At 35.2% G+C, this 23,840-nt stretch overlaps 1 protein-coding gene across 1 annotated transcript in view; it reads right to left on the bottom strand.

Moving 5' to 3' along the window:
- Positions 1-23,840, bottom strand: part of LOC150106740 (rho guanine nucleotide exchange factor 11-like) — an 837,747-nt gene that overhangs the window by 6,205 nt on the left and 807,702 nt on the right. The window contains exon 40 of the mRNA XM_090393466.1: positions 22,860-23,085. Within this exon, the coding sequence (XP_090249592.1) occupies positions 22,860-23,085 (226 nt within the window). The remainder of the gene's footprint in view (positions 1-22,859; positions 23,086-23,840) is intronic.

Genomic DNA, 23,840 nt, shown 5'->3' with positions numbered 1-23,840 from the left:
GCCTCCATAGCTCAGCCAGTACTGATGATGTCCTTTGACTGGAAAGACCTGGGTTTCAATACTCTCCTTTAGTTGAAAAGCTCAGATAAAATTCTTTGCATCCTAGCCAGTCTCAAATGGAGAAGGTGGTTTTTATCCTGGAAACTCAGGTCTTTATCCAGCAAAACATGCAAACTGACTAGAAAGAATAGACAAACGCACACAGCAGACAATGCAGATGGGATTAACTGTCCCATCATAAGCAGTAAGAAGATTCATAAGAAGCCAAGTTATGTGGCCATGACAGGCCACTGAACCTAACATGGAAGGAAAGCTAGGAAGAAATCAGAGTATTCTGCTTTGTGTATGCATGCTAAACAGCTATAGATTGAATAGCTACCCTACAGCCCAGATCTAGCACCCAGTAACTACGATTTCTTCTCAAAACCTTTGAGAAAGAAAATTTGCAGATGATAATGAGGTGAAAGATGAAGTTTTAGGCCAATTTGCAGACAAAAGTACAGAAAAAGCAACTGATACAATGAAAAAGGAAAAGTTGGTCCTTGTTGGGGATCTAAATAGCAGAGTAGGAAATGATTGTGAGACATACAAAAATATTTTGGGAAAATTTGGAGAAAAGAGCAAAGCTAATAATAATGGTAAATATCTGTTGGATTTCTGCTCAGGACATGGACTGGTTATTACTAACACCATGTTCCAACATAAAAATGTCCCCAAATTCACATGGAGAGTAGAGGCAAGGAATAAGATAAGTCTCATTGACTATGTTATTGTTGATAGTGATGTTTTCTCTCTGGTGCAGGACACCAGAGGGTACAGAGGATTTGAAATTGGAAGTGATCACTATTTAGTCTTGAGCAGGATAAAATTGAATTTCAAATTGAAAAGAATAACACGTAAGTAAGTTTTAAAGTGAATAAAAGTTGAGCAGCTCTCAAATGTGAACTGTAGACTAAAATACACAAACATTATTGAAGAAAAAAACGAAAGAGTTTGAGAACAGGAATCAAACCTATTCAGTGGCAAGCTCTGAAGAAAACACTGACTGATTCAGCCAGAGAGGCATGTGGTGAAGTTGTCTGAAAGGATAGAAAAATTAGAACTCCATGGTGGACACAGGAAGTTAAAGAGGCAGTGAAGGAAAAGAAGAAAGAATATCAAAAGTTCCTGGCAAATAAGTCAGCTTGTGCTCTTAGAGAATACAGAGACAAATGCAAGAGTCATGGGAGGACTTTGGCAAGAATATAGAAAATAAATATCAAGAAGGTGGCAAAATATTCTGGAGGTTGTTGAAGACGCTTAGGAATGGAGGAAAGAATGCTGTAAAAGGAGTTAGAGATGATAAAGGTGACATGAAAACAGGAGAAAAAGATATCATTGAAGTATGGAGTAATTACTTTGAATAACTGCTAAATGAAACAAGCAGTGATGACAGCACAGTGGTAAAAAACACTGACCAGACATGCAGTCAGGAATACATATCCATACTTGAAGTAGAAAACGCCATTAAAGGCTTGAAATGTTAAAAGGCAGCAGGAGTAGATGATATTCGACCAGAAATGCTGAAGTATGGTGGTATAAAAGTCTTACAGTGGCTGCATTGCATAGTTCAGAAAGCCTGGATAGAGGGACGAATTCCAAATGATTGGAGTAGAACTCTAATAGTACCCATATATAAAAAGGGAAATAAAACTGAATGTGAGAATTACAGAGGTATTTCCCTACTGAGTGTTCCTGGCAAGATCTATGCAAGTATACCTGAGAAACAGTTGAGAAGAATTGTGGGAAAAAAAGCTGGGTGAAGAACAAGCTGGATTCAGGCTAAATAGAGGCTGTCAGGATCAGATCTTCACTTTACGACAAATAGTCGAGAAATCATGGGAATATAACAAAGATCTGTATTTAAGTTTTGTCGATTTGGAAAAGGCATATGACAAGGTGCCAAGAGAGATGCTATTCAATACGCTACAGTTATATGGTGTCAAGGTGGCATTATATAAAGCAATACTTAGTATTTATTTGAGTTGTAAATCAGCAGTTAGAATTGAAGGAAGTACAGGAAGATGGTTTAATGTTAAGTCTGGTGTGAGACAAGGATGTACATTATCCCTTCTGTTATTCATTATCTATATGGATCACATCATGAAGGAAAGTGGTATGAAACATGATATCAAAATTGGAGATGTTAATGTCAGCTCTTTGCATTATGCGGATGATGTTATACTTCTAAATAAATCCACTACAAGTCTGCAAGATTCCCTGACTAAATTGAATAAGTGTTGTGATAGATACGGTATGAAGGTTAGCAATAACAAGACAAAGACAATGAAAATAGGCAGAATCATTGAAAATGTCAACTGTGTCGTGAATGTTTTACTTGTTCCACCCTGTGGAACAAGTAAAACATTTCAGCTACTTAGGCATGATTTTTAGTGAAGATTGTAAATTAAATATAGAAATAGACAACAGAGTCAGCAAAGCTGGTATGGTGGGAAGTCAACTGAATAAATTCATATGGAATAAGAGAGAAATTAGTCGGAACACTAAATTAGCTGTATAGAAGACAATGTTCAAACCAGTTTTAACTTATGGATCTGAGAGCTGGATCAGAAGTAAAATACTTGACCAAAGGCTAGAGACCGCAGATATGAGAGTCTTGAGAAAGATTAGGGGGATGAACAGATGGCATCAATGGCAATATCTTATTAAAAACGAGAATATTAGGAAAGAACTTGACATTGCCAGCATCCAGGAATGCATTAGCAGAGCTAATCTCAGGTGGTATGGTCACTTAAACAGAATGGGCGAAGAAAGATTAGCAAAACAAGTGTTCTCTGCCAGGTTGGCAGCAAAACGACCCAGAGGAAGACCAAGATATAGGTGGATTAATATGGTACAAAGTGCCTTAGACGATAGAAATATAAGATCTGATAATGTTAGAGTCTTGACAAGTAACAGACTGATTTGGAGGAAAATTGTAGATAGGAAGTTAGTAATCATGTAATTTTTTTCATGTAGTACTATCACATCCTGTACACCCCTTGAGGATACATGGCAGGAATTTGATAATGATGATGAAGTACAGACTTTTTTTTTCAAGGGCATAAAAATGTTAATTAAAAGATGTGAAAACTGTATTTAAATAAACAGAGATTATGTTGAAAAGTGACAGTTGTTTCCCTTCTATCAAAAGTTAGTTAGGCTGGAAACTTATGGAACCCTCATATATATGGTTAATCTGACCTTCAAAACAATGTCCGTTCAATTAACTTACTTCTGTTATGTCAACAGGCTTCTAGTATAGCACCAAGCAATTATACCTTCACTTATCCAATCCTTCAATTATCAAAATGGCAAACTACCTTCCCACTGTGATCAGATAAATGATACATCAATGTAGCTGTAAAAGTCAATATTGACTGGTGTTTTTAGTTTTTCATAATTTCTAAGTTATTTCCCACAATTCTGATATTGACAAAGAGCTGTTCTTTTAACTGATGGCATTTTCGTAAAATCTTCACAAAATTCTTTTAAGAATTCATCAATGCAAAATTTGACATGAATGATATACTATGAAATATGAATCCTTGACAACCCCCTCACCTGCCATGGATCCTACATAATAATAATTTTAAATAATTTTCATCATGAACCAGAAGTGTCAGTAAAGGTAAATAACTAAACAATCCACACATTTTAAAGAATTTCTGCCATATATAAATGATGTTGAAAATTTTTCCATTTGGTTATACTATAAATTAAAGATGCCAAGAAATTATATTCTTGGTTTAATCCTTTAAACAAAGTTTGCACTTGAATTAATTTCATGATTGGGCAACTAGTATATAGAGGCTAAAGTCGAATCTGATCTGGGTAGTGACCATTCCCATAACGCATAGTATTATATATGCCTATAAGGATATGTGCTTTCCATTATGGGATACCAAGGAAAGTGATATGAAGCCACTTCATGTGCAAACTTTTGAATAAAGGATTAAATCAAGAATATAGTTTCTTGGCATCGTTCATTCATAGTATAACCAAATGCAAAACTTTTAACATCTATCTCTAATCCAGAGTATTTTAGTAATAAGGTGTGACACCTTTTGGCTACAGGGTGCTTAAGGGTCAAAGCTATATAACTGAGAGGAGACCTCCACATAGCCTTTAAAGAAATGCAGAGAACCGATCAGGGCTTCTGACCTAATGTATAATCCTCACCTTGTGGTACACCCTGTTAGCTATCTACCTGGATACAGAACGAATGAGGATGGGCTGGCAATTTGGGATTTAGCTGACCAAATTGTATTCTTTATTGGCTTAAACCAAAATAAAAACGATGGTACAACATGACAGAATTTCATGCCGGCTGGGGCATCACCTGGTTAAACAAGGTCCTCCCTGTTGTTTTTGCCAGGGAACCAGAGCAAACAGCGAAAAGTCAGCTACTGGAACAAATCCTAAAACCCACCCCAACTCAATATCACCAGAGTTCAAGATCGGTATTATCAACATAAGAAGACTGAATGGGAAAGAAATAGAGCTAGCTGAGGAATTAGATAAGTACCAGATCGACATAATAGGGATGACTGAAATAAAAAAAGCAAAAACTGGAGAGATCTTTCTGAGCAATAAATACAAAATTTATATTCAGGCCATAACAATCAAGGAAAAGAAGGAGTAGCCATAGTATTCAACACTAAATACGAGGCTACTATTCTTGAACAGCAGGCGGACTCTAGTAGAGTGATGTGGGCAAATATGAGAACGGGGAACTGGACAATGAGACTAATTTGTGCCTATGGTCCCACAGAAGGTTCTACTAAGGTAGAAGTAAAGGAATTTTTTGAGACTTTAGAGAAAGCAACTGACACAATGAAAAAGAAAAAGTTGGTCCTTGTGGGGGATCTAAATAGCAGAGTAGGGAATGATTGTCAGACATACAAAAATATTTTGGTTAAATTTGGAGAAAAAAGCAAAGCTAATAATAATGGCAAATACCTGTTGGATTTCTGCTCAGGACATGGAGCAGAAAAGTCTCACTGACTATGTTATTGTTGATAGTAATGTTTTCTCTCTGGTGCAGGACACCAGAGTATACAGTAGAATTTGAAATTTGAAGTGATCACCGTTTAGTCTTGAGCAGGATAAAATTGAATTTCATATTGAAAAGAATAACATGTAAGAAAGTTTTAAAGTGAATAAAAGTTGAGCAGCTCTCAAATATGAACTGTAGACTAAAATACACATTATTTAAGAAAAAATGAAAGTTTGAGAACAAGAACCAAACCTTTGAGATTCAGTGGCAAGCTCCAAAGAAAACACTGACTGATTCAGCCAGAGAGGCATGTGGTGAAGTTGTCTGCAAGGATAGAAAAATTAGAACTCCATGGTGGACACAGGAAGTTAAAGAGGCAGTGAAGGAAAAGAAGAAAGCATATCAAAAGTTCCTGGCAAATAAGTCAGCTTGTGCTCTTAGAGAATACAGAGACAAATGCAAGAATGCTAAACACTGTGTAAAACGAGCAAAACAAAAGTCATGGGAGGACATTGGCAAGAATATAGAAAATAAATATCAAGAAGGTGGCAAAATATTCTGGAGGTTGTTGAAGAAGCTTAGGAATGGAGGAAAGAGTGCTGTAAAAGGAGTTAGAGATGATAAAGGTGACATGAAAATGGGAGAAAAAGATATCATTGAAGTATGGAGTAATTACTTTGAAAAACTGCTAAATGAAACAAGCAGTGATGATAGCACAGTGGTAAAAACACTGACCAGGCATCCAGTCAGGAATACATATCCATACTTGAAGTAGAAAAAGCAATCAAAAGCCTAAAATGTGGAAAGGCAGCAGGACTAAATGATATTCAACCAGAATTGCTCAAGTATGGAGGTATAAAAGTCTTACAGTGGCTGCACTGCATAGTTCAGGCCTGGACATAGGGACGAATTCCCGATGATTGGAGTAGAGCTCTCATAGTCATATATAAAAAGGGAAATAAAACTGAATGTGAGAATTACGGAGGTATTTCTCTACAGAGTGTTCCTGGTAAGATATATGCAAGTATACTTGACAGTTGACAAGGATTGTGGAAGACAAGCTGGATTCAGGCCAAATAAAGGCTGTCAGGATCAGATCTTCACTTTACGACAGATAGTTGAGAAATCATGGGAATATAACAAAGATCTGTATTTAAGTTAAGTAGATCTGGAAAAGGCATATGATAAGATGCCAAGAGAGAAGCTATTCAAAATGTTACAGTTATATGGTGTACCATTTTGAATAGCATTATATCATGCAATACTTAGTTTTTATTTGAGTTGTAAGTCAGCAGTTAGAAATGAAGGAAGTACAGGAAGGTGGTTTAATGTTAAATCTGGTGTGAGACAAGGATGTACATTATCCCTCTGTTATTAATTACCTATATGGGTCACATTATGAAGGAAAGTGGTATTAAACCTGATATCAAAATTGGAGATGTTATACTTCTAAATAAACCCACTCCAAGTCTGCAAGATTCCCTGACTAAATTGAATAACTGTTGTAGTAGATATGGTATGAAGAAACATTGAAAATATCAACTGCATTGTTAATAGAGAACCTACAGAACAAGTAAAACATTTCAGCTACTTAGACATGATTTTTAGTGAAGAATGGTAAATTAAATATGGAAATAGACAACAGAATCAACAAAGCTGGTATGGTAGGAAGTCAATTGAATAAATTCATATGGAATAGGAGAGAAATTAGTCGGAACACTAAATTAGCTGTATAGAAGACAGTGTTCAAACCAGTTTTAACTTATGGATCTGAGAGCTGGGTCAGAAGTAAAACACTTGACCAAAGACTAGAGATCGCAGATATGAGAGTCCTGAGATAGATTAGGGGGGATGAACAGATGGCATCAATGGCAATATCATATTAAAAACGAGGATATTAGGAAAGAACTTGCCACTGTCAGCATCCAGGAATGTGTTAGCAGAGCTAATCTCAGGTCACTTAAATGGGAGAGGAAAGATTAACAAAACAAGTGTTCTCTGCCAGGCTGGCAGGAAAAAGACCAAGATATAGGTGGATTGATACAGTAAAAAGTGTCTTTGAAGAGAAAAAAATAAGATCTGATATTTCTGATAATGTTGGAATATTGACATGTGACAGATTGATTTGGAGGAAAGTTGTAGATAGGAAGTTAGTAATGATGTAAGTTTTTCATGTAGTACTATCATATCCTGTACACTGCTTGAGGGTATACATGTCAGGAATTTGATGATGACCTTTTCACTACTTGTATATGGAAATATGACTTCTGCATCACTTAACTTTGGTATCACTTCTGGATCTGGCTCCCACTGATGAGACTCAACGAAGGTCAAAACCAGTCTGGGTAGTAACCCTTCCCATAATGCATAGCATTATACATAGCCATAAGGATATGTGCTTTGCTTTATGAGATGCTGAGGTAAGTGATGTGAAGTCATTAGCTTCTATATATATAAGTTACCCTGCCCTGTTGTGAAGTTACTTCATGCACAAACTTTGTTTGCTTACACTTGGATAAAGGATTTAACCAAGAATATACTTTCTTGGCATCTTTAATTTGTGTATAAATGATATTATAGCAGTTTTGTATCAAAATGTAATTTATGAAATGCTTAAAAATAATTATGATAGTCAACATTCATATAATTACATTGAAGCATCTAATATTCTAAATAATATTAAACTACTAAAGTAGAAATAACACATCAATTTTTAATAACAAAGAGTGTTATTGTTATTACTAAAGCAAACAAAGATAATGTTATCATTATTGTAAATTGAACAGCTCACCAAGGAAAAAAATAAACCTATTAAAAATAAAACAGAATTACTAAGTCATTCATTACATGGCCAAAAGGCATCGCTAAAAAAAAAAAAAAGCTGTTACTGCATTATGCCTGAACTCCTAGAATTTAGATTTCCAAAAATACACAGAAATTATGTGCCACTATGGCTGACAACTCTAATTATTACTCAAGAAATTAGCATAAACACTCAAGGAGTTGACAGATCCCTCCGAACATAAAAAAAACCACAACACTTTAACAAAATTATGAATGCCATATTCAACAATGAAAACTCATTACTCAATTTTGCCATATCTGCCCTTATTAGAAATATCCCAAACATTAACATACTTTTTCCTTTAATTGACAAATTTCTGTCCAATATCAGGGCACTCTTTGCTTATGATTATTTCAGGTAGCAAAATAACTTCTATCTACATAAAGAATGTACAGCCATGGGCTCACTCTTTTCCTTCCCATAGCTAACTATTATATGGAATTTTTTGAACAATGAGCTCCAGATTCAGTTACTCTGAAACAAAAAGTATGGTCAAAATATACTGATGATACATTTACTGTGTGGCTCCATGAATGCCAAATTTTAAACATTTTCCTAAGCCACTCAGAAATAAGCAACATAGATGCATTCACTTCACCATTTAAATTGAAAACAAACTTCCTTTTATGAATACAACTGTCACACACATCCCTCAGATTGTCTATCACTCACTGTCTATGATGATTTATAATGTAAATCTAAATGTGGGCCAGTACACATACAGACTGATACCATCATCCATCACAAGAACTAGGTGTCATTAGCACCTCAAAAATATAGCCTTAACAATTTGCTCTGATGAGGAGGCTTTAAAAAGTGAATCACAAATAACAAGCAAAAGTTTTATGTGGCTACAGCAGGAAAACATATAACAGAATTCTTTATAATAATACATCCACAAATAAGAAAGATTACAGGGTTCATAGCCATTCCTTACATTAAAAGAATATCAGGAAAAAAAATAGATGGAAGATTACACAAATACAATGTTAAAGCTACAGTTCTGGTATAAAACTGAGTTGGCAAGAGAAAGGGAACCTTTAGTGGAGCTAAGCTTTTTTTTTTTTTTAAATTATTATTCAAGAAATAAAACTTAATAAGCTTAAAAGCTCCATGGAGACACCATAGAATTAAACTCTCACCAACAGCTACTGATGTAGCTCCACTATATACAAATTTTATTTATTTATGTTTAATCTGTCTCTTTCCAAAGATCAGGCTAGAGGTCAACAGTTGACCAAAATAGTAATGCTGGAGCATACTTTATTGAATCTGTAGCTTGTGTCCCTGATCATGAATGTATAGGTCAAAACATCCAGTATTATTTTAATTTAAATTAAAGTTAACACTTCAGCTTGGTAGTTGTTTCCATAATTTTATCATGATGAATAATGGTTATCATGTGACAATGAAAGAAAGGATTATGTCAGCTTTATAAGTGATTACTTTTTTGATAATCTTGGCTCCAATTTTAAACTCCCCCTCTGCCACTCCAACAGCCTCCAGAAAATTTAACTTTGTTAATGATATTTATCTTCTATTATCTTCTAAAAGCCATTTCCCTACCTTTCATATAACTGAGAGAGAAAAATACACTAAAGCTAAAGGCACATAGTTAACTAACTCACAAGGAACTTTTAATAAATATTGTCTCTAATGTCAGGAGTCCACAGTTTTAATTTTCTATCCTCACCGACAACCACATACTTCTGGGATGAGGCAATAAACATTTTCTTCAGATCATACTCTCTCTCTCTAAGGAATGGTTCTTGTTTTCAATCTTTCACTTTTGTAATAAAATTAGTTTATTTGTGTCTATAACTCATATTAGAAAGCTGAATTAACTGTTATATATTTTTAACATTTTTGCATGTTTTCCTCTTCTAGATACAACTAATTTTTATCCTGTTCAAAACTATAGTTTCCTGTTTCACATCCTTCATACGTTCTATGCTAGTCTGAAGTTTTATTACTATCAACATTAACATAATAGGATTTTTCTCATTTTTTGTATTGTGCTCTGCTCCATGCAATCTGATGTACATCTTTGTTGGTTCAGCATGTTAGTATGAACAGAAATCCAGTAGATGCTCACTGTTATTAATAGCTCTGCTTTTTTTCATCAAAATACTCAGCTATTTTTGTATAAGCACTATTTAGGTAGTGTGTTTTTATTTTTCTTAATCCCGGTGTGTCACTTTAAAAAAAAAAAAATCTAATACTCTATGCTGCTTATGCATTATGCAGTTGCTAATTAATAATACTATTCATCCATTTTAAATACCATTTGATTTCTAATCCTAACTCTAGGTATTCAATTAATGTTGCTCTTTTCAAGCTCTCTCTAACTGATTCCCTATTCAATTCCTTCTTCGTTAATTCATGTCATGTTATATACTTTTAGAAACTTTCTATTTGTCATAACTTTGTCATATCCAAAAATATTCACATTCTTGAATACCTTCCCTCTCAAGACAACATGATCAAGCTTTTCAAATGAAAGTAGAATATCAACCTTGTTTACCATCGTATCCTGTGATGTTGTAACCAGCTCTAACACTCTTAACTGCTAAATCCTCAGCAACTGTAATTTTTCACTTTACCTCCATATGCTGTTTTCTCTTCCAATCTATGGCCTTGTGTTAAACCTCCCAAAACAATTAGTTACCTAGTTATCTGCCCTGATGAGTTAATGTGCTAATATATTTAACATTACATCTTTATGTACCAATTAGGCCTGTAAAAATATCCTACTTCATATTTTATAATATTTGTCTCAACTCTTATATGAAGTAGGATATTTTTACAGGCCTGATTGGTACATAAAGATGTAATGTTAAATATATTAGCACATTAACTCATCAGGGCAGATAACTAGGTAACTAACTGTTTTGGGAGGTTTAACACAAGGCAATAGATTGGAAGAGAAAACAGCATATAGAGGTAAAGTGAAAAATGACCAGTTGCTGAGGATTAATAATCCCTGACAAATAAATTATTTTTTTTTTGATAAATAACAAACCTTTTGCATTTTATCCCTCTGTGACTATAGTCTATTCTGTCCACAAATTCTCACTTATGACAATGATTTTTTTGGGTTATTTGAGTTGGCTAATGCCATGCTACAAAAATTCCTCTCCTTTATTCATTTCTTAATATTTCTGGCATTAGTGAAGAAGCATAATATCTAACTTTGAAAATAAGTATCTCACTTAATGACATCTCTATATGTTATGTTTATTATTCTAATAACACTTATCTAACCCTTCATATCTGCTCTCTCATCAGTCAATTGGCAAGAGAGAGAGAGAGAGACTGGATGTGACTCTCCCTCCCCACTGCTTAATACCAGACATTCAAATGCGAACTATCTTGCTGCAACAAATCCTTCATCCAAAACCATCCTCCCTCCCCAACCCATGTATTGCATCATTTATAATTACACCTCCTCAATTCATTCAAGGTGTACCTTGGTAGTATACACACACACATAATCTCATCATTTTTATTCTTCTGTTTATCAATTTCAAAAATCTTTCATATCCTTCCGTTACTAAATTTTTCATTTTTCAGATCGTCTATCCTCTTGCATCCTCACATTCTTGTTCACATTCTAACACACAGCTCAATCATCAAATCTCATGCTGCTGCTGCTTTTTTTTTTTTTAAATCACTTTCACATTGTCCACTCTTACAATAAAACTGTTGTGGTAAAGTTCACAACAGTTCCATTATAAGAATCTAGTTACTATTTTCATTAGATTTATTTGATCTCTGAGAGCTCATTTTTGTCCATTTTGTGTTTATCTGATTTGGGGAAGTATGACGATCCACTATCTATCCTGCCTCAGCAAAAATAATTAACACACTTTCTGTTACACTTTCACTTCTGTGTAGACAGCAGATCTCCACCCCCCCCCCCTCACATACACATGTGTTTATATTATTATTATGTGACACCTCCAAGGAGTCAAAGTACTCATTGAGGGAGGACACTACTCTACAACACTCTCCATCTCCACAACTCAATCCACCAACTACAACGAACTGCCTCATCTACACCAACGCCATCTACTGCCCACTACCACCACTAGCATTTTCACAGACAATACAAACATCCATGCCCATGGCAGGATTCGAACCTGCAGCCTTTTGGCTGGAGAGTGGATACGTCAACCACTTGGCATATTTAAGCTCAAGTCAAATACGCCAGCTTCTTCATGAGCTTATAACCCAACAAGTGTAAATTCATCAACAAATCCCAAGAAAGTTTTATTCAGGTCCCTCAATAAGGGCTATTAAGCATAACTTCTACCCTTCTTTGTTTTCACCTCTCTCTCACACATCTTGATGGTACCATCACATAAAAATAAAGGCAGACATCTTGTATTCAAACTCTTGTAGAGATAACCAAATCACCTCCTACAACCATGAACTGTTCATAGCATGCCTCCTCTAATCTTTTGCCAGAATACTCAGAAAAATCCACAATAGTCTTGATACTAACAGATCTACTGGTCCACCAGTTAAGCTTAAATCTTGTGCTCCAGAATTAATAGTCATCCTCTATGTAAGTCATCTAGCATCCACCCATTAGTATAAAATCAAGCATTTATCTACCCTGTCCCTAAAGAAATGGGAGATAAAAAAAAACATCAGACTACCACTCTATTGATCTCAACTCAATATTCTCAAAAGTGATGGACAGAATCTTTAACTATCAGTATTTTTATTTTTTTTTCCCCTATCTGGAGACTCAGATAGTATTTTAGATAATAATAATAACATGGATTCTGCTACTGCAGTTCTACAGCAGACCTCCTCACTAACCTTACCCACCTTTGGATAGAGGACACAGAAAGATTAAGAGAAGCTCAAGTGATCACTGTTCATATTTCCAAGGCATTCTCAACAAGCTACTATTTTATGATATCCCTCCTGCCCTTTGTGACTGGACTGCCAGTCTCCTCTCATCAGATTTCCCCCCCCCCTCTTTTTTATAATCAGCACTGGATACCCCAGGGTCGTGTGCTTTTAGTTATACTCTTCCTCCTATTATATCAATGATCCTCTCTAATTCAAATTTGCTGATGACAGTACTCTTCATACCTTTTCTTCATTCGCAAAATTCTGTGGTATTCAAATAATTGAATGCTCACGATCATCCTTAACCAACGTTGCAAATACTGATTGCCACGCTATTCTCAGGTGGAGTGAAGATAATCTAGGGAATTTTAGTGCTATGAAAATGCAATTATACCAACCTTAGAATATTATTATTATAACAGTGTCTCCATGGAGTCAAAAGACTCATTGCAGGAGACCCTCCATTGACACACTAACCATTATTCACAGAATACCACTCATACTTCTTAAATTCATTCACAGACGAAGCATTCACAACCCACCAAGCAAAAAATCTAGTCCTAACACCCTTGTTAACCATACTCTTATAGAATCTCCAGAGATGGCCCCTCGTTCTCTCCCTTCCTGCACTGGTCTTAAAAAAGTCATCAGTATCAATCCTATAAAACCTCTTTAATAATTTATATGCCTCTATCATATCTCCTCTCCTATGTCTATCAGCTAGTTTTTGGAGCCGCCCGCAGACTTTCAATCTATCCTCGTAGGAAACATCTCACAGACCTGCAACAATCTTTGTAACTTGCCTCTGAATCCTCTCCACCATTTCTTCAACACCAAGAAACTTCAACATAGTAGAAACTACACTGTTTCTACTATGGACATAAAAAACACTGACCTCTATTTAAGCGGCTTGTAATGTTGAATACAAAGAAATTTACAGCTGCTATATGCTGCAGTTGGTCTTAGAATGACTTTTTCCCCAATTTTTAAAAATTAACACAGCCATATGTCAGGGAGTTCTCAGCTACTGCTGACTCCAAAAACACTCTTGTGGACTTGTCATGTCTTCTATCTAGCACTGTAGTTCCCCTAACCCTCCAATCTAATGGTGTAAAATGAGTATAAATTTATTTGTTGATTGTGTTTACTCCTCCATGATCTTATATCCTTTCCTTAAATCTTGGCCTATGGTGTATTATTTTTATTCTTTGCTTGTTATTTCCTCAACTCTAAAATTTTGTCTTATACAATTCTTACAGACTCTACCCTTATTATTACCTGTAACCCTTGGCTGCTATAAGTGTATTGCCCACGTGTACAAAACTCGATAGACAAAGGAAATGCCTCTGGCTAGAGTCAATTTCTTTGTTAGAATACTAGTGTTAACCCTGTTTCAAATTTCGGAAAATTTATTTGTTTACGTTGCACCACCAAAATTCTATAGATAAGAGAAATTTCTTTATCTAAGAAAACACCTAGTATGGCACACTATCCTATATCCTTTCCTTCTCTATTTCCAAACACAATAATCTAATATATTCTTATTTTGTACCGCAGTCGTGACTATCCCCAATAATTTTATGCACAGGTTCTCTTTATGAGTAGTGCATTGAGATAAGTGATCAGGCAAGTTATTTGGTTGACAAGAAAAATTTATTCATTACTAATAAAGCAAGTTACAATTATCTTCATAGACACTAACTTAACTAATGTTGGTATGAATGGTAAAATAAGATAACTCGACGTAACATGAACATTCTAGTTCCCTTACAACATGAAATGTTATCTAATACTATTAAAATGAGATGTCCTTCTAATTACTTAACACTTCTAGATTATTTTCACACAATTAATGGTTCAAGAACTATCCGACAATGACAAACTAAAATATTTTTCACACTGCACTTTTCCAAGTTTTCTTACTCAGATCAATCATTCCCTATTCACGGTTCAACTCCTAAAGTCCTACAACACTTCATAAATCACAATTCTAATTAGTCCCTTTTACCGTCACAATCTAACTTTCTTTGTATACAAAATTTTGAAAAAAGTTCTTACTTTACTGAGGTGTTGGGATCTCACTGGCTTATACTTGCGATCGTTATACCAGATGAAGAAAACGGCTCGCGTTTTCTTCATCTGGTCCCCTTTCGATGAGGTTACCTGGCTGATACATTCCTTAGGTTCTTGCTTCTGGAAGATAGATATGTGAATACGATCACGATTCGTTGCCTACGATGTTCACGAAGCACTGCTGCCGATGTTGGTCCACGAGGCTCTGCATTTTCTTCTCGGCCTACACTTTCCTTCTGCTATGCCGAGACCAATACACACGTTGGCATTCTACTTGGCCACATAGCCACTCTCATTCATCTCACCCTAACCTCACAGGAACTTCCTTTCTCCGGAAACGACTGGAACAGATCCGAGGCAAAAACCAAAAAAAAAAAGCCTCGTTTTTGTGTCGCAAAAAACTATATACTCCCTCGATGACCTTCACACGGCACCTCAATTCCTCTGCACCCTGTTCCAACGTTTCTCTTTTTCATCCACGGGAGACCCCCCCACACACACACAACGTAGACCTTCGTGTACGTGATGGCCTTAGCTCATGATTTAAGCTTCTTATCTTGTCTGGGATTTTAGCCTAATGTTCACATACTAACACATACTTCACCCATTCCTAAATTGCTTTCCCTTCCCCCTTTTTTTTTCATAAGACATTTGACAATACAATATTTAGCAAATTTCAAATCAAGGATGTTATTATCATTTAATTTACATTCAATTCCTTTTTATTAATATACAAGTATTACATCAAGAATTTAGATACTTGTTAAATCTGAATGAAAGGTAATACATTATAAATTCTCTTTCATTCAAGATTTAACAATGGTGTGTGATTAGGTATACAAAGTGCAGGATACTAGTCCTGATGTAAGATCGTGTATAGAAAGATTTTTATACAAAAATACCTTATATACAGATTTTACTGGTAAACAAAATTCACGAATACCCTAAAAATACTTGTGGGGGTTAATAAAGAAATTTTCATATTTTTTGATTTGGAAATAATATTTTTTGTATATTACTGAATATTTTCACCTCAAAGAGTTTTTGTAAAAGAACAAAGGAATATAAGTGTAAGATAAATTGTCTAAAGAAACCTCTTAGTCACCAGTAATTCTAGACGGATTAAGGTATTAACTAATGACCTGGGGCAACTGCAACCTTGAAGGTCAATATTGCAAGGGGTTTCCCACCTTAATGCAACAACCAAAAAAAAGGTGGCGGGTGCAGAACAACATAATACCCAGGGAATTAATACGTAGCAAAACCCAAAGTCATCGGAGAGAGATACAAGAAGGGGTTTGCTATGGTGATAGGAGGCTTTTTAGTGGTTCCTTGGTCAGCGAGAAGTTACAAGGTCACGTGAAAGTTACAGGCTCGAGAAGGCGACGAGGGTCGAGCAGTTACTGGGATAAGATGTATGTTATGGCGACGGAGTTTTGCTAATCATCGTAGAAGATGATTCGCAATCGCCAACAGGACCTGCATCCATTAGATGCCAGAAGTGCGAAACAACTAATTTAAGTTGTTCCTAGACGAAAGTAGATACCAGAGTTTAATGCTGCCAAGTTCCCGACGCTCGCAAAAAGTAAGAGGAGATCTCAATAATCCCAGAGAAAGTACCCATGTTCGTTGCTTAAGGTTGGAAGGTAATAGAAGGAAGTGATTCCAAGGATCAATCAGAGAGAACCAGACAACTGTTTTAAAGTAAGATCTTTCTACTGTTTTAGCTATAGACAGAATTGTGACGATGACTTGTAGAGTTTGTTTGTTATGATACTTTAAGACTTTAGGCTTTATACTAACCTTTGAATGGTCTTGTTAAATTATATGTGGGAGAAAACGTGGCTAATTGTTAAGGTGAAATATCGCGTGTTTAATATTATTGCTAGGTAGCTATGCCTGAGTTTGTTTAAGTGAGATTGCTTTAAATGTGATAAGGTGTTAACAAAAGAAATATTATAGACACGTGGTCTTACAAGAATTGTCTTTGAAGCATAGAACCTGATTTACTTGAATCTTTAGTTTTAACCTTTTATACATTTTCTTGATGATAAATAAATTGTTTTCATGTTTAAATAACTTGCATGATTTCTATTTCCAATGCACTACTCATTAATTCGAATCTGTGTGTCCTAAAGTTAGATTGCCATGACTGTAGATTAGTAAATATACGTTGATAGATTTTAGTGATAGATAAGAGAAGAAAGTTCCGTACGGTTTACTGTGTGTTATTCTTTTGGAGAGAGATTCAACTCCTACCCACGAATTTGGTGGCGCAACTGGAAACTAAATAAATTTTCCAAATTCAGTTGAGAATAAACACCAGTAAGTCAGACAAAGAGATTGGCTCCAGCCAGAGGCGATTTCTTTGTTCGTGACGTTTTGTACACGTGAGACTTACAATTGGCGGCCACAATATTTAAATATAAAATATACAAGTAAATCAATTAAAGAACTTAAAAACTAAAATTAAAATAATAAAATTTAACACTGACTCGCCACAATGATGGTGATGAATGTACTTGAAGAAATACTTTTGCTACTATCATATGAAAGGATTCAGAATTCAAAGAAAGAATTCAAATTCGGTTGAGAATAAACACCAGTAGGGCAGACAAAGAGATTGGCTCCAGCCAAAGGCGATTTCTTTGTTTGTGACGTTTTGTACACGTTAGACTTATAATTGGCGGCCACAATATTTAAATAGAAAATATACAAGTAAATCAATTAAAGAACTTAAAAACTAAAATTAAAATAATAAAATTTAACACTGACTCGCCACAATGACGGTGGTGAATGTACTTGAAGAAATACTTTTGCTACTATCGTATGAAATGGATTCAGAATTAAAGGAAATTTAGAGCTCCACTCATGCCCCCCCCCCGACACACACAGAGAGAGAGAGAGAGAGAGAGAGATGCCCATATCAGGCAAGCAATGAATGCATACAGAAGCAGAATACTAGGACTACACTGGATGCCTAATCAAACTTGAGCCATGTTTCCAGACTGTGGAAAGGAGATAATGCAATTGGAAGTTTATTGGTCTGGATAGTGGCCCTTCCCTCGATGCATAGCATTATACATGTCCGCAATGTGCTTTGCATGGTGGGAGATACTGAGACAAGGAGTGATGAGAGCTTGGTCCATATTTGCTCCGAGTTGCACCACCTTGCAACTCGGTCCTGAAGATATTTTCAGACACAAACTTTGTTTGCTCACACTTGGATAAAAGATTAAACTAAATTTATTATAGTCTAACCAAGTTCAAAATAAACTTCCAATATCTTTCTCTAAATCTAATAATAAGGTGGTTCACTGATTGGCAACTCATATAGGTAAATATGACCTCTCTATTGCTTCTACCTTAGTGTCACCACCTCTGGGTCTGCCTCCCACTGACGAGACCTCAATAAAGGTTGAAACCAGTCTGGGTAGTGGCCCTTCCCTCAATGCATAGCATTATACATGTCCACAAGGATATGTGCTTTTGCATGGTGGGAGATACTGAGAGAAGCCTGGTCCACCTTTGCTCCGAGTTGCTAACAGTTGCACCACCTTGCTACAGTCCTGAAGATATTTTCAGGTGCAAACTTTGTTTGCTCACACTTGGATAAAGGATTAAACTAAATTTATTATAGAGATAATACAATACCAGTGACATTTGGAGGTGAATCTGCTAGGCGAATGATTTTGACTAGTTATCAATACCTTACCCTTTCAAAGCAGTGCATGCACATCATTAAATCCTTCCTTACTGAATATCTAATATCTACACAGTCAGTACACAGTCTACAGTATTTGTACACAGTCAAATACTGTAACAAGATACTGGATACCAGTGATGATAACCTGGACAATGAAAACAACTCAGAGGAATAAGAAGAGCAACGAGTATCAGAAGAAAAGGATAAAGAGGAAGAATGAAATGGAATGAACTATCAATAAAAGTTCCCCCTAGCCTCACGTAGTGATGATGACACAGATGATGATAGAGAGAACCATGCAAATGCTTATACATTTTGTTGATATTTATTTCTAAAAATAACTGATTTTTCAACTTAAGGATAACTTCAGATGATATTAAAACATTCTGTAACTTATAATTCCCAAACAAACTTTTAACAAAGTATTAAATACAGTTTAAATGTCATTATTTGTAATTAATGGTGGTGGTGAATTTACACTGTAACAAATTTAAAAGGAGGGGTGAATTTACAATGTCAATTCTGATGAATAGTCATAATCAGGAGTGAATTGATGAGTGACATATCAATAATCAATCTGATTTTTTTTTCTTTTACCCAAGTTAGGGAATTCTGTCTTAGGAGAGATCGTGAAAAGGTGAGAACAGTATTCAATAGATAGGTTTGTGTATTTGTGTGTATCTGTAAGAATTTAAATAGGATTTAACTTTGCTAGGATTGAAGTTAATGAGGTCAGAATTTCTTCTGCTCATCATATTTCAACTTTCTTTTGGGATATCATTCAAATGATTATATAACAATAGTCCATAGGGCATTTTAACGATTTTCACAAGACATAATTTCTGGTTTTATTCTACCAGCATTAATTATTTTGTTTTAACATTATGTTTTTGTTTGAAAAAAAAAAAATAAAAAATAATAATAAAAAAAAATACACACACACACACACACTTTTGTTTCTTTTCATTTCATGCTATTTTTTAATTCTCTGTCATTCCTATTTTTAAATGTTTATCTACTTTTCCACTGTATTTATATAGTATACAGTTCATTTTCATAATGAATCACATTTGCACTCTATGATTCCTCAAGATAGCTCTCTTTCCTTCTATTAACCTTGAAAGATATATCAGTTGTTCTATTTTTAGTCTAAAATACTTAATTGCATCTTGCCTTAACCATGTGAAAAGAAATAATAGTAATCAAAAGAAAGATTATATAGGGGGTACTCTCTAAAATACTAACATTGCTTGTTATCTATCTATCTATCATACTTGTACAATTAAAATGCTGGTTTATATTCAACAGCAAAACAGTGAGTGTAAATGAAACCGAGAGAATGAGGTCAAGAGATTTTCAACCAAAAAAAAAGGTTTAAACAAAAGAGATTCTAAACTGACATTTACTGAACATAAAGTATAAGAATTGACATATGTACAAATGCCACCTCTGAGACAAAAAAAAAAAAAAGCATCACACACACACACACACACACAAAATGAGATATTCAGTGATTGAACAAAGAGGAAAGTTAGGTTTTTATCAAGAAAACAGGTATGGCTTGGAAGACTGGGAATGGTAGTGGGTATCACTGAGGATGGAACTAAAAGCAAGAATTATTTATGAATTAGATGCAATGTTCCCTCTAAACTGTATGCCTGCACAGTGACTGAGATGCTCCTACACATGTTGAATTGTTGCCACAGCTGAAATTTTCTTTTAAAAACATTGCTGTTCTAAGCCACTATTTTTCTTTCCTATCCTGATGCTCTATGAATTCAGACTGGTTTATCAACTGCCACTGAATTGGTAGAGTTAGGTCATGTGATCTTGGTTAGCTGGCGGGCCTTGTTAGGAATGAAACAGGTGGCATTCGTGATGAATGTTTTTTTTTGACCACTAAATATTACATAAGATAACATACAAATTGGGTTTAATAGGTCGGCATTCCTATTTTCAAATGAATGGGAAAGCGATGATTGGCTGGAAACCCTGTACAAAGGTGATATCATTAAATGTCCCTTGGTAATGACATTAAAAAAAAAATTTTCAAAGTGTCACACAGTCATTAGATTGTGTAAAAAAATTTTCTGACTAAAGCAGCAGCAGGTCTGTGCAGCTGTAAAAAAAAAATAGAGGGAATATTGATTAGACTCCCAGATTTGCTTTTTTCTGCATGTGATTTATTTTCCTTTGCTTGACTTTTCATTGCTGTAGTTTAAGCTAAATTGAAATCAGAAGGGTCATGGAATAAACAGTAAAAGATTCTTTGCTAATTTATCAATGGAAAATTTCACCAACATCTTCTGCAAACTGGGTCTTTGGCAAATCTCCATATGCATTCAGCAATGCCTTCACACACACACGCGCACGAACAGTGGCAGCATGGAGGGGGGGTAACTAAATCAGGACTTCGCTGTGGAGAATGTACAAACAGTTTCTGGTCTTTTTAAAGCATCCATAGTCCCTTCAGCATCCAAAAAAGCTTAGCATTCTTCTTTTCTGCTTGATTCCTTACATTTTTTTAAATCCCAAATACTCCCAGTGAAACATCAAAATGCTTGATTTATCAATAAAAAAAAAGCCATATGCTTAACCATTAGACAAAATACCCTCAGAAAAAAAAAAAAAAAGTTCAAAATGGGGAAATATGGCACTGTGAGTGGGAGAAAGTCACATTAATGTGCACCCGAAGATATGTGATTGAAATGATTCAGTCAATGACAAATGAAGTTATTAGAAGATTGGTTTATTTCACTTGTTTCATAAAATAATAAAATACAACAAAAATTACATAGAGCTGCAAGGAACTGTCAAGAAGATCCAGATGATGCTCAATGTGTTTGTTTTGTGCAGGACCAACAGCCTGATACCACCATAAAGCATACAGCAGAAAACAATTGATCTGTTGAAAGATTTTGCACATGATGTATGATTGTCTTTCAAATCTGCCAGAAGAAGAACTTTGCCTTGATACACAACGCATTTGAGGTAACCCCAAATGCCAAAACTTACAGGGGTTAAGCTCTGGTTAATGCAGTGGTTATTTCATAGAAAATGAGTGACTGATTACTCTATCCTCTGTGATATATTGAGACAATAATTGAACTTTATGTCTTATGTAGAGAGGTGCTACACTTGCACCAACACTGTTGTGTGCAAGCAGCCTCTTTGATGATGAAACTGTTCAACATGTCCTGATAACATGCAGCTGTGACCATGCAAAGTCACAGGTTTGCTTTGATCGATTTCCTCAAAGCAAAATGGCCTGATAAAAAACTTGGCTGTAAATACTGTCTGCTCTGGGACTTTCAGCGAATGTAAAGAAACTTAGGTATTTTTTCTGGGAAAACTCCCATGTTACTCCTCTTAAAAACTATTATTTTTATGGTTGTTTTGCCTGCTGTAAAGAAACTTGTCGATATCCACAGGGATTCTCTATAGCTCAGATGTGGCAGTTTTGAGTGTTTATTTACTGTTCCACAAACATGAAAATGCACTTCATCACTCCACAGGATGTTTCAAGGTCAATCCTCACATACCTCCATGCACACATTTTTCAGCATCTAAAAAATGTGTGCATTAGTTGTGACTGAGTTTATATGGGTAGCATTGCAATGCTTTATGCAAAGTTCTCATACCAATGTGTATGGTAAATCTAATTATCATGCTATGGTACATGCACTGTATGAACCTATAGCATTCTCATTTGACTGCTCAAAAATTGTAGTTGCAACATTTGCAGAATTTCAGATTTACCAAATGCATCACACTGCATTTGGTGTCATTGGGCCTTTTGACAAAACAAGTGTGTAACTCCCAAAGTGCTGCTGCAGCATTTTCCCCATTCCTACAGAAACACTTCACAAGCTAGACATGTTCAGGCAAAGTAAGACCCATTGTGCAAGTCTTTTCTCGCTCACAGTGACATATTTCTCCTATCAGTCATTTCTGAACTAATTACTTTTTTCTTGTCAAAAATCTTTCCCATGATTTGGTTAAAGTACCCATAAAATTTGAGGGTATTTTGTGCACTGGTTCTTTCTGCAGACTGCTCTGAATAAGGGGTACTTTAATTTGAAACCTTCACTATGTATGTGTGTGTGTGTATTATATTCCTCTTACTGTAATGAATGCTGAAATGTGAAAAGCAGTGCAAGCAAATACTCTTAATCTAAATCACCAACAGTATTTCAATAGATTAGGAACCAAAAGTAAAGTACAGAATAATTTGAGAGCAATATAATTCCTGAAAGCTGAATTTTAGATTTAAAAACATAACAAGAAACTAAGATCAACTACCACTAATTTGATTAAATGATGAATCTTACCAGGAAAGAAATGATGTTCATGGGATTCACACACTCCTTCTGATGTGGAAGAAGCAATAGAAATAAAACTACTTGGACGTGAGTGTGAAATGCTGTGATTACTGGGTGACTGTGATCGAATACTACAATGCCGGTGTGCCTCATGTAAGAGATGCAGCTGATCCCTGGAATTATGCAATTCTTTGCGCAGCTGCCTGCGCTCTTCTTCATGTTCTGTGATAACTGACTATAAGTTAAATACAAGAATTTAATAATAATCAGATATTTCATTTTATAGTTATACATTAATAAAACTGAACTGCCATAAACTTATTACAACCATACAAATTTAAGAAAAACCATACCTACACAACTCATGTACTTTTGCACTGGAAAGAAAATTAAAAAATAAGGACTACAATATTAATATGGAGGATATTGCAATTCCACTTCTAGATTTTACAGCTGAACATAAATGAAACTTAAAAAGTTTAGAAATTTATTAGAAAGCATATGGGAATGTAACTGCTGGCATCAGAGTTACCTGTATCTGTACTATTTAAGAGAGAGACCGACTCTCTCCAAGAAGTCATATATTCACTTTTTATTAATGCTGCTGTGCTCAGATTAGGCTTTCAGTAGACTGACAGTTGTTTTTAACTATTGGTTCTCATCAGAATCCAAGCAGAAATCTTTAAGACAAAAAAACTATCTATTCGATACCACAGCAATCCCACATCAGAAAGTTAAATAATTTCATCATAAGTGAACTCTAGTTATGTGTACAGTCACATAACAAGGAAAAGAATCTAAAAGGCTTGTAAAAATAACTATATTTAAGGCACTCACCATCCCAGTAATGAGGTAGCATAAAATCAAATTAGTCAGTCACACTCCAAGACTGAATGCTAGTATCTGATTACTGATAAAAACTCATGTTTTGATGGATGCAAGGGGCGAAATGTTTCAGCACTTTTCCTCTTCTTCGTCTATGATCTCTTG

Source organism: Typopeltis vanoorti, chromosome 5 (genome assembly GCF_054136105.1).
Source record: "Typopeltis vanoorti isolate ZY-2024b chromosome 5, IOZ_Tvanoo_1.0, whole genome shotgun sequence".
Lineage (NCBI taxonomy): Eukaryota > Metazoa > Arthropoda > Arachnida > Uropygi > Thelyphonidae > Typopeltis > Typopeltis vanoorti.
The sequence above is the reverse complement of the archived record's forward strand: the minus strand, read 5'-3'. Positions and strand labels throughout refer to the sequence as shown.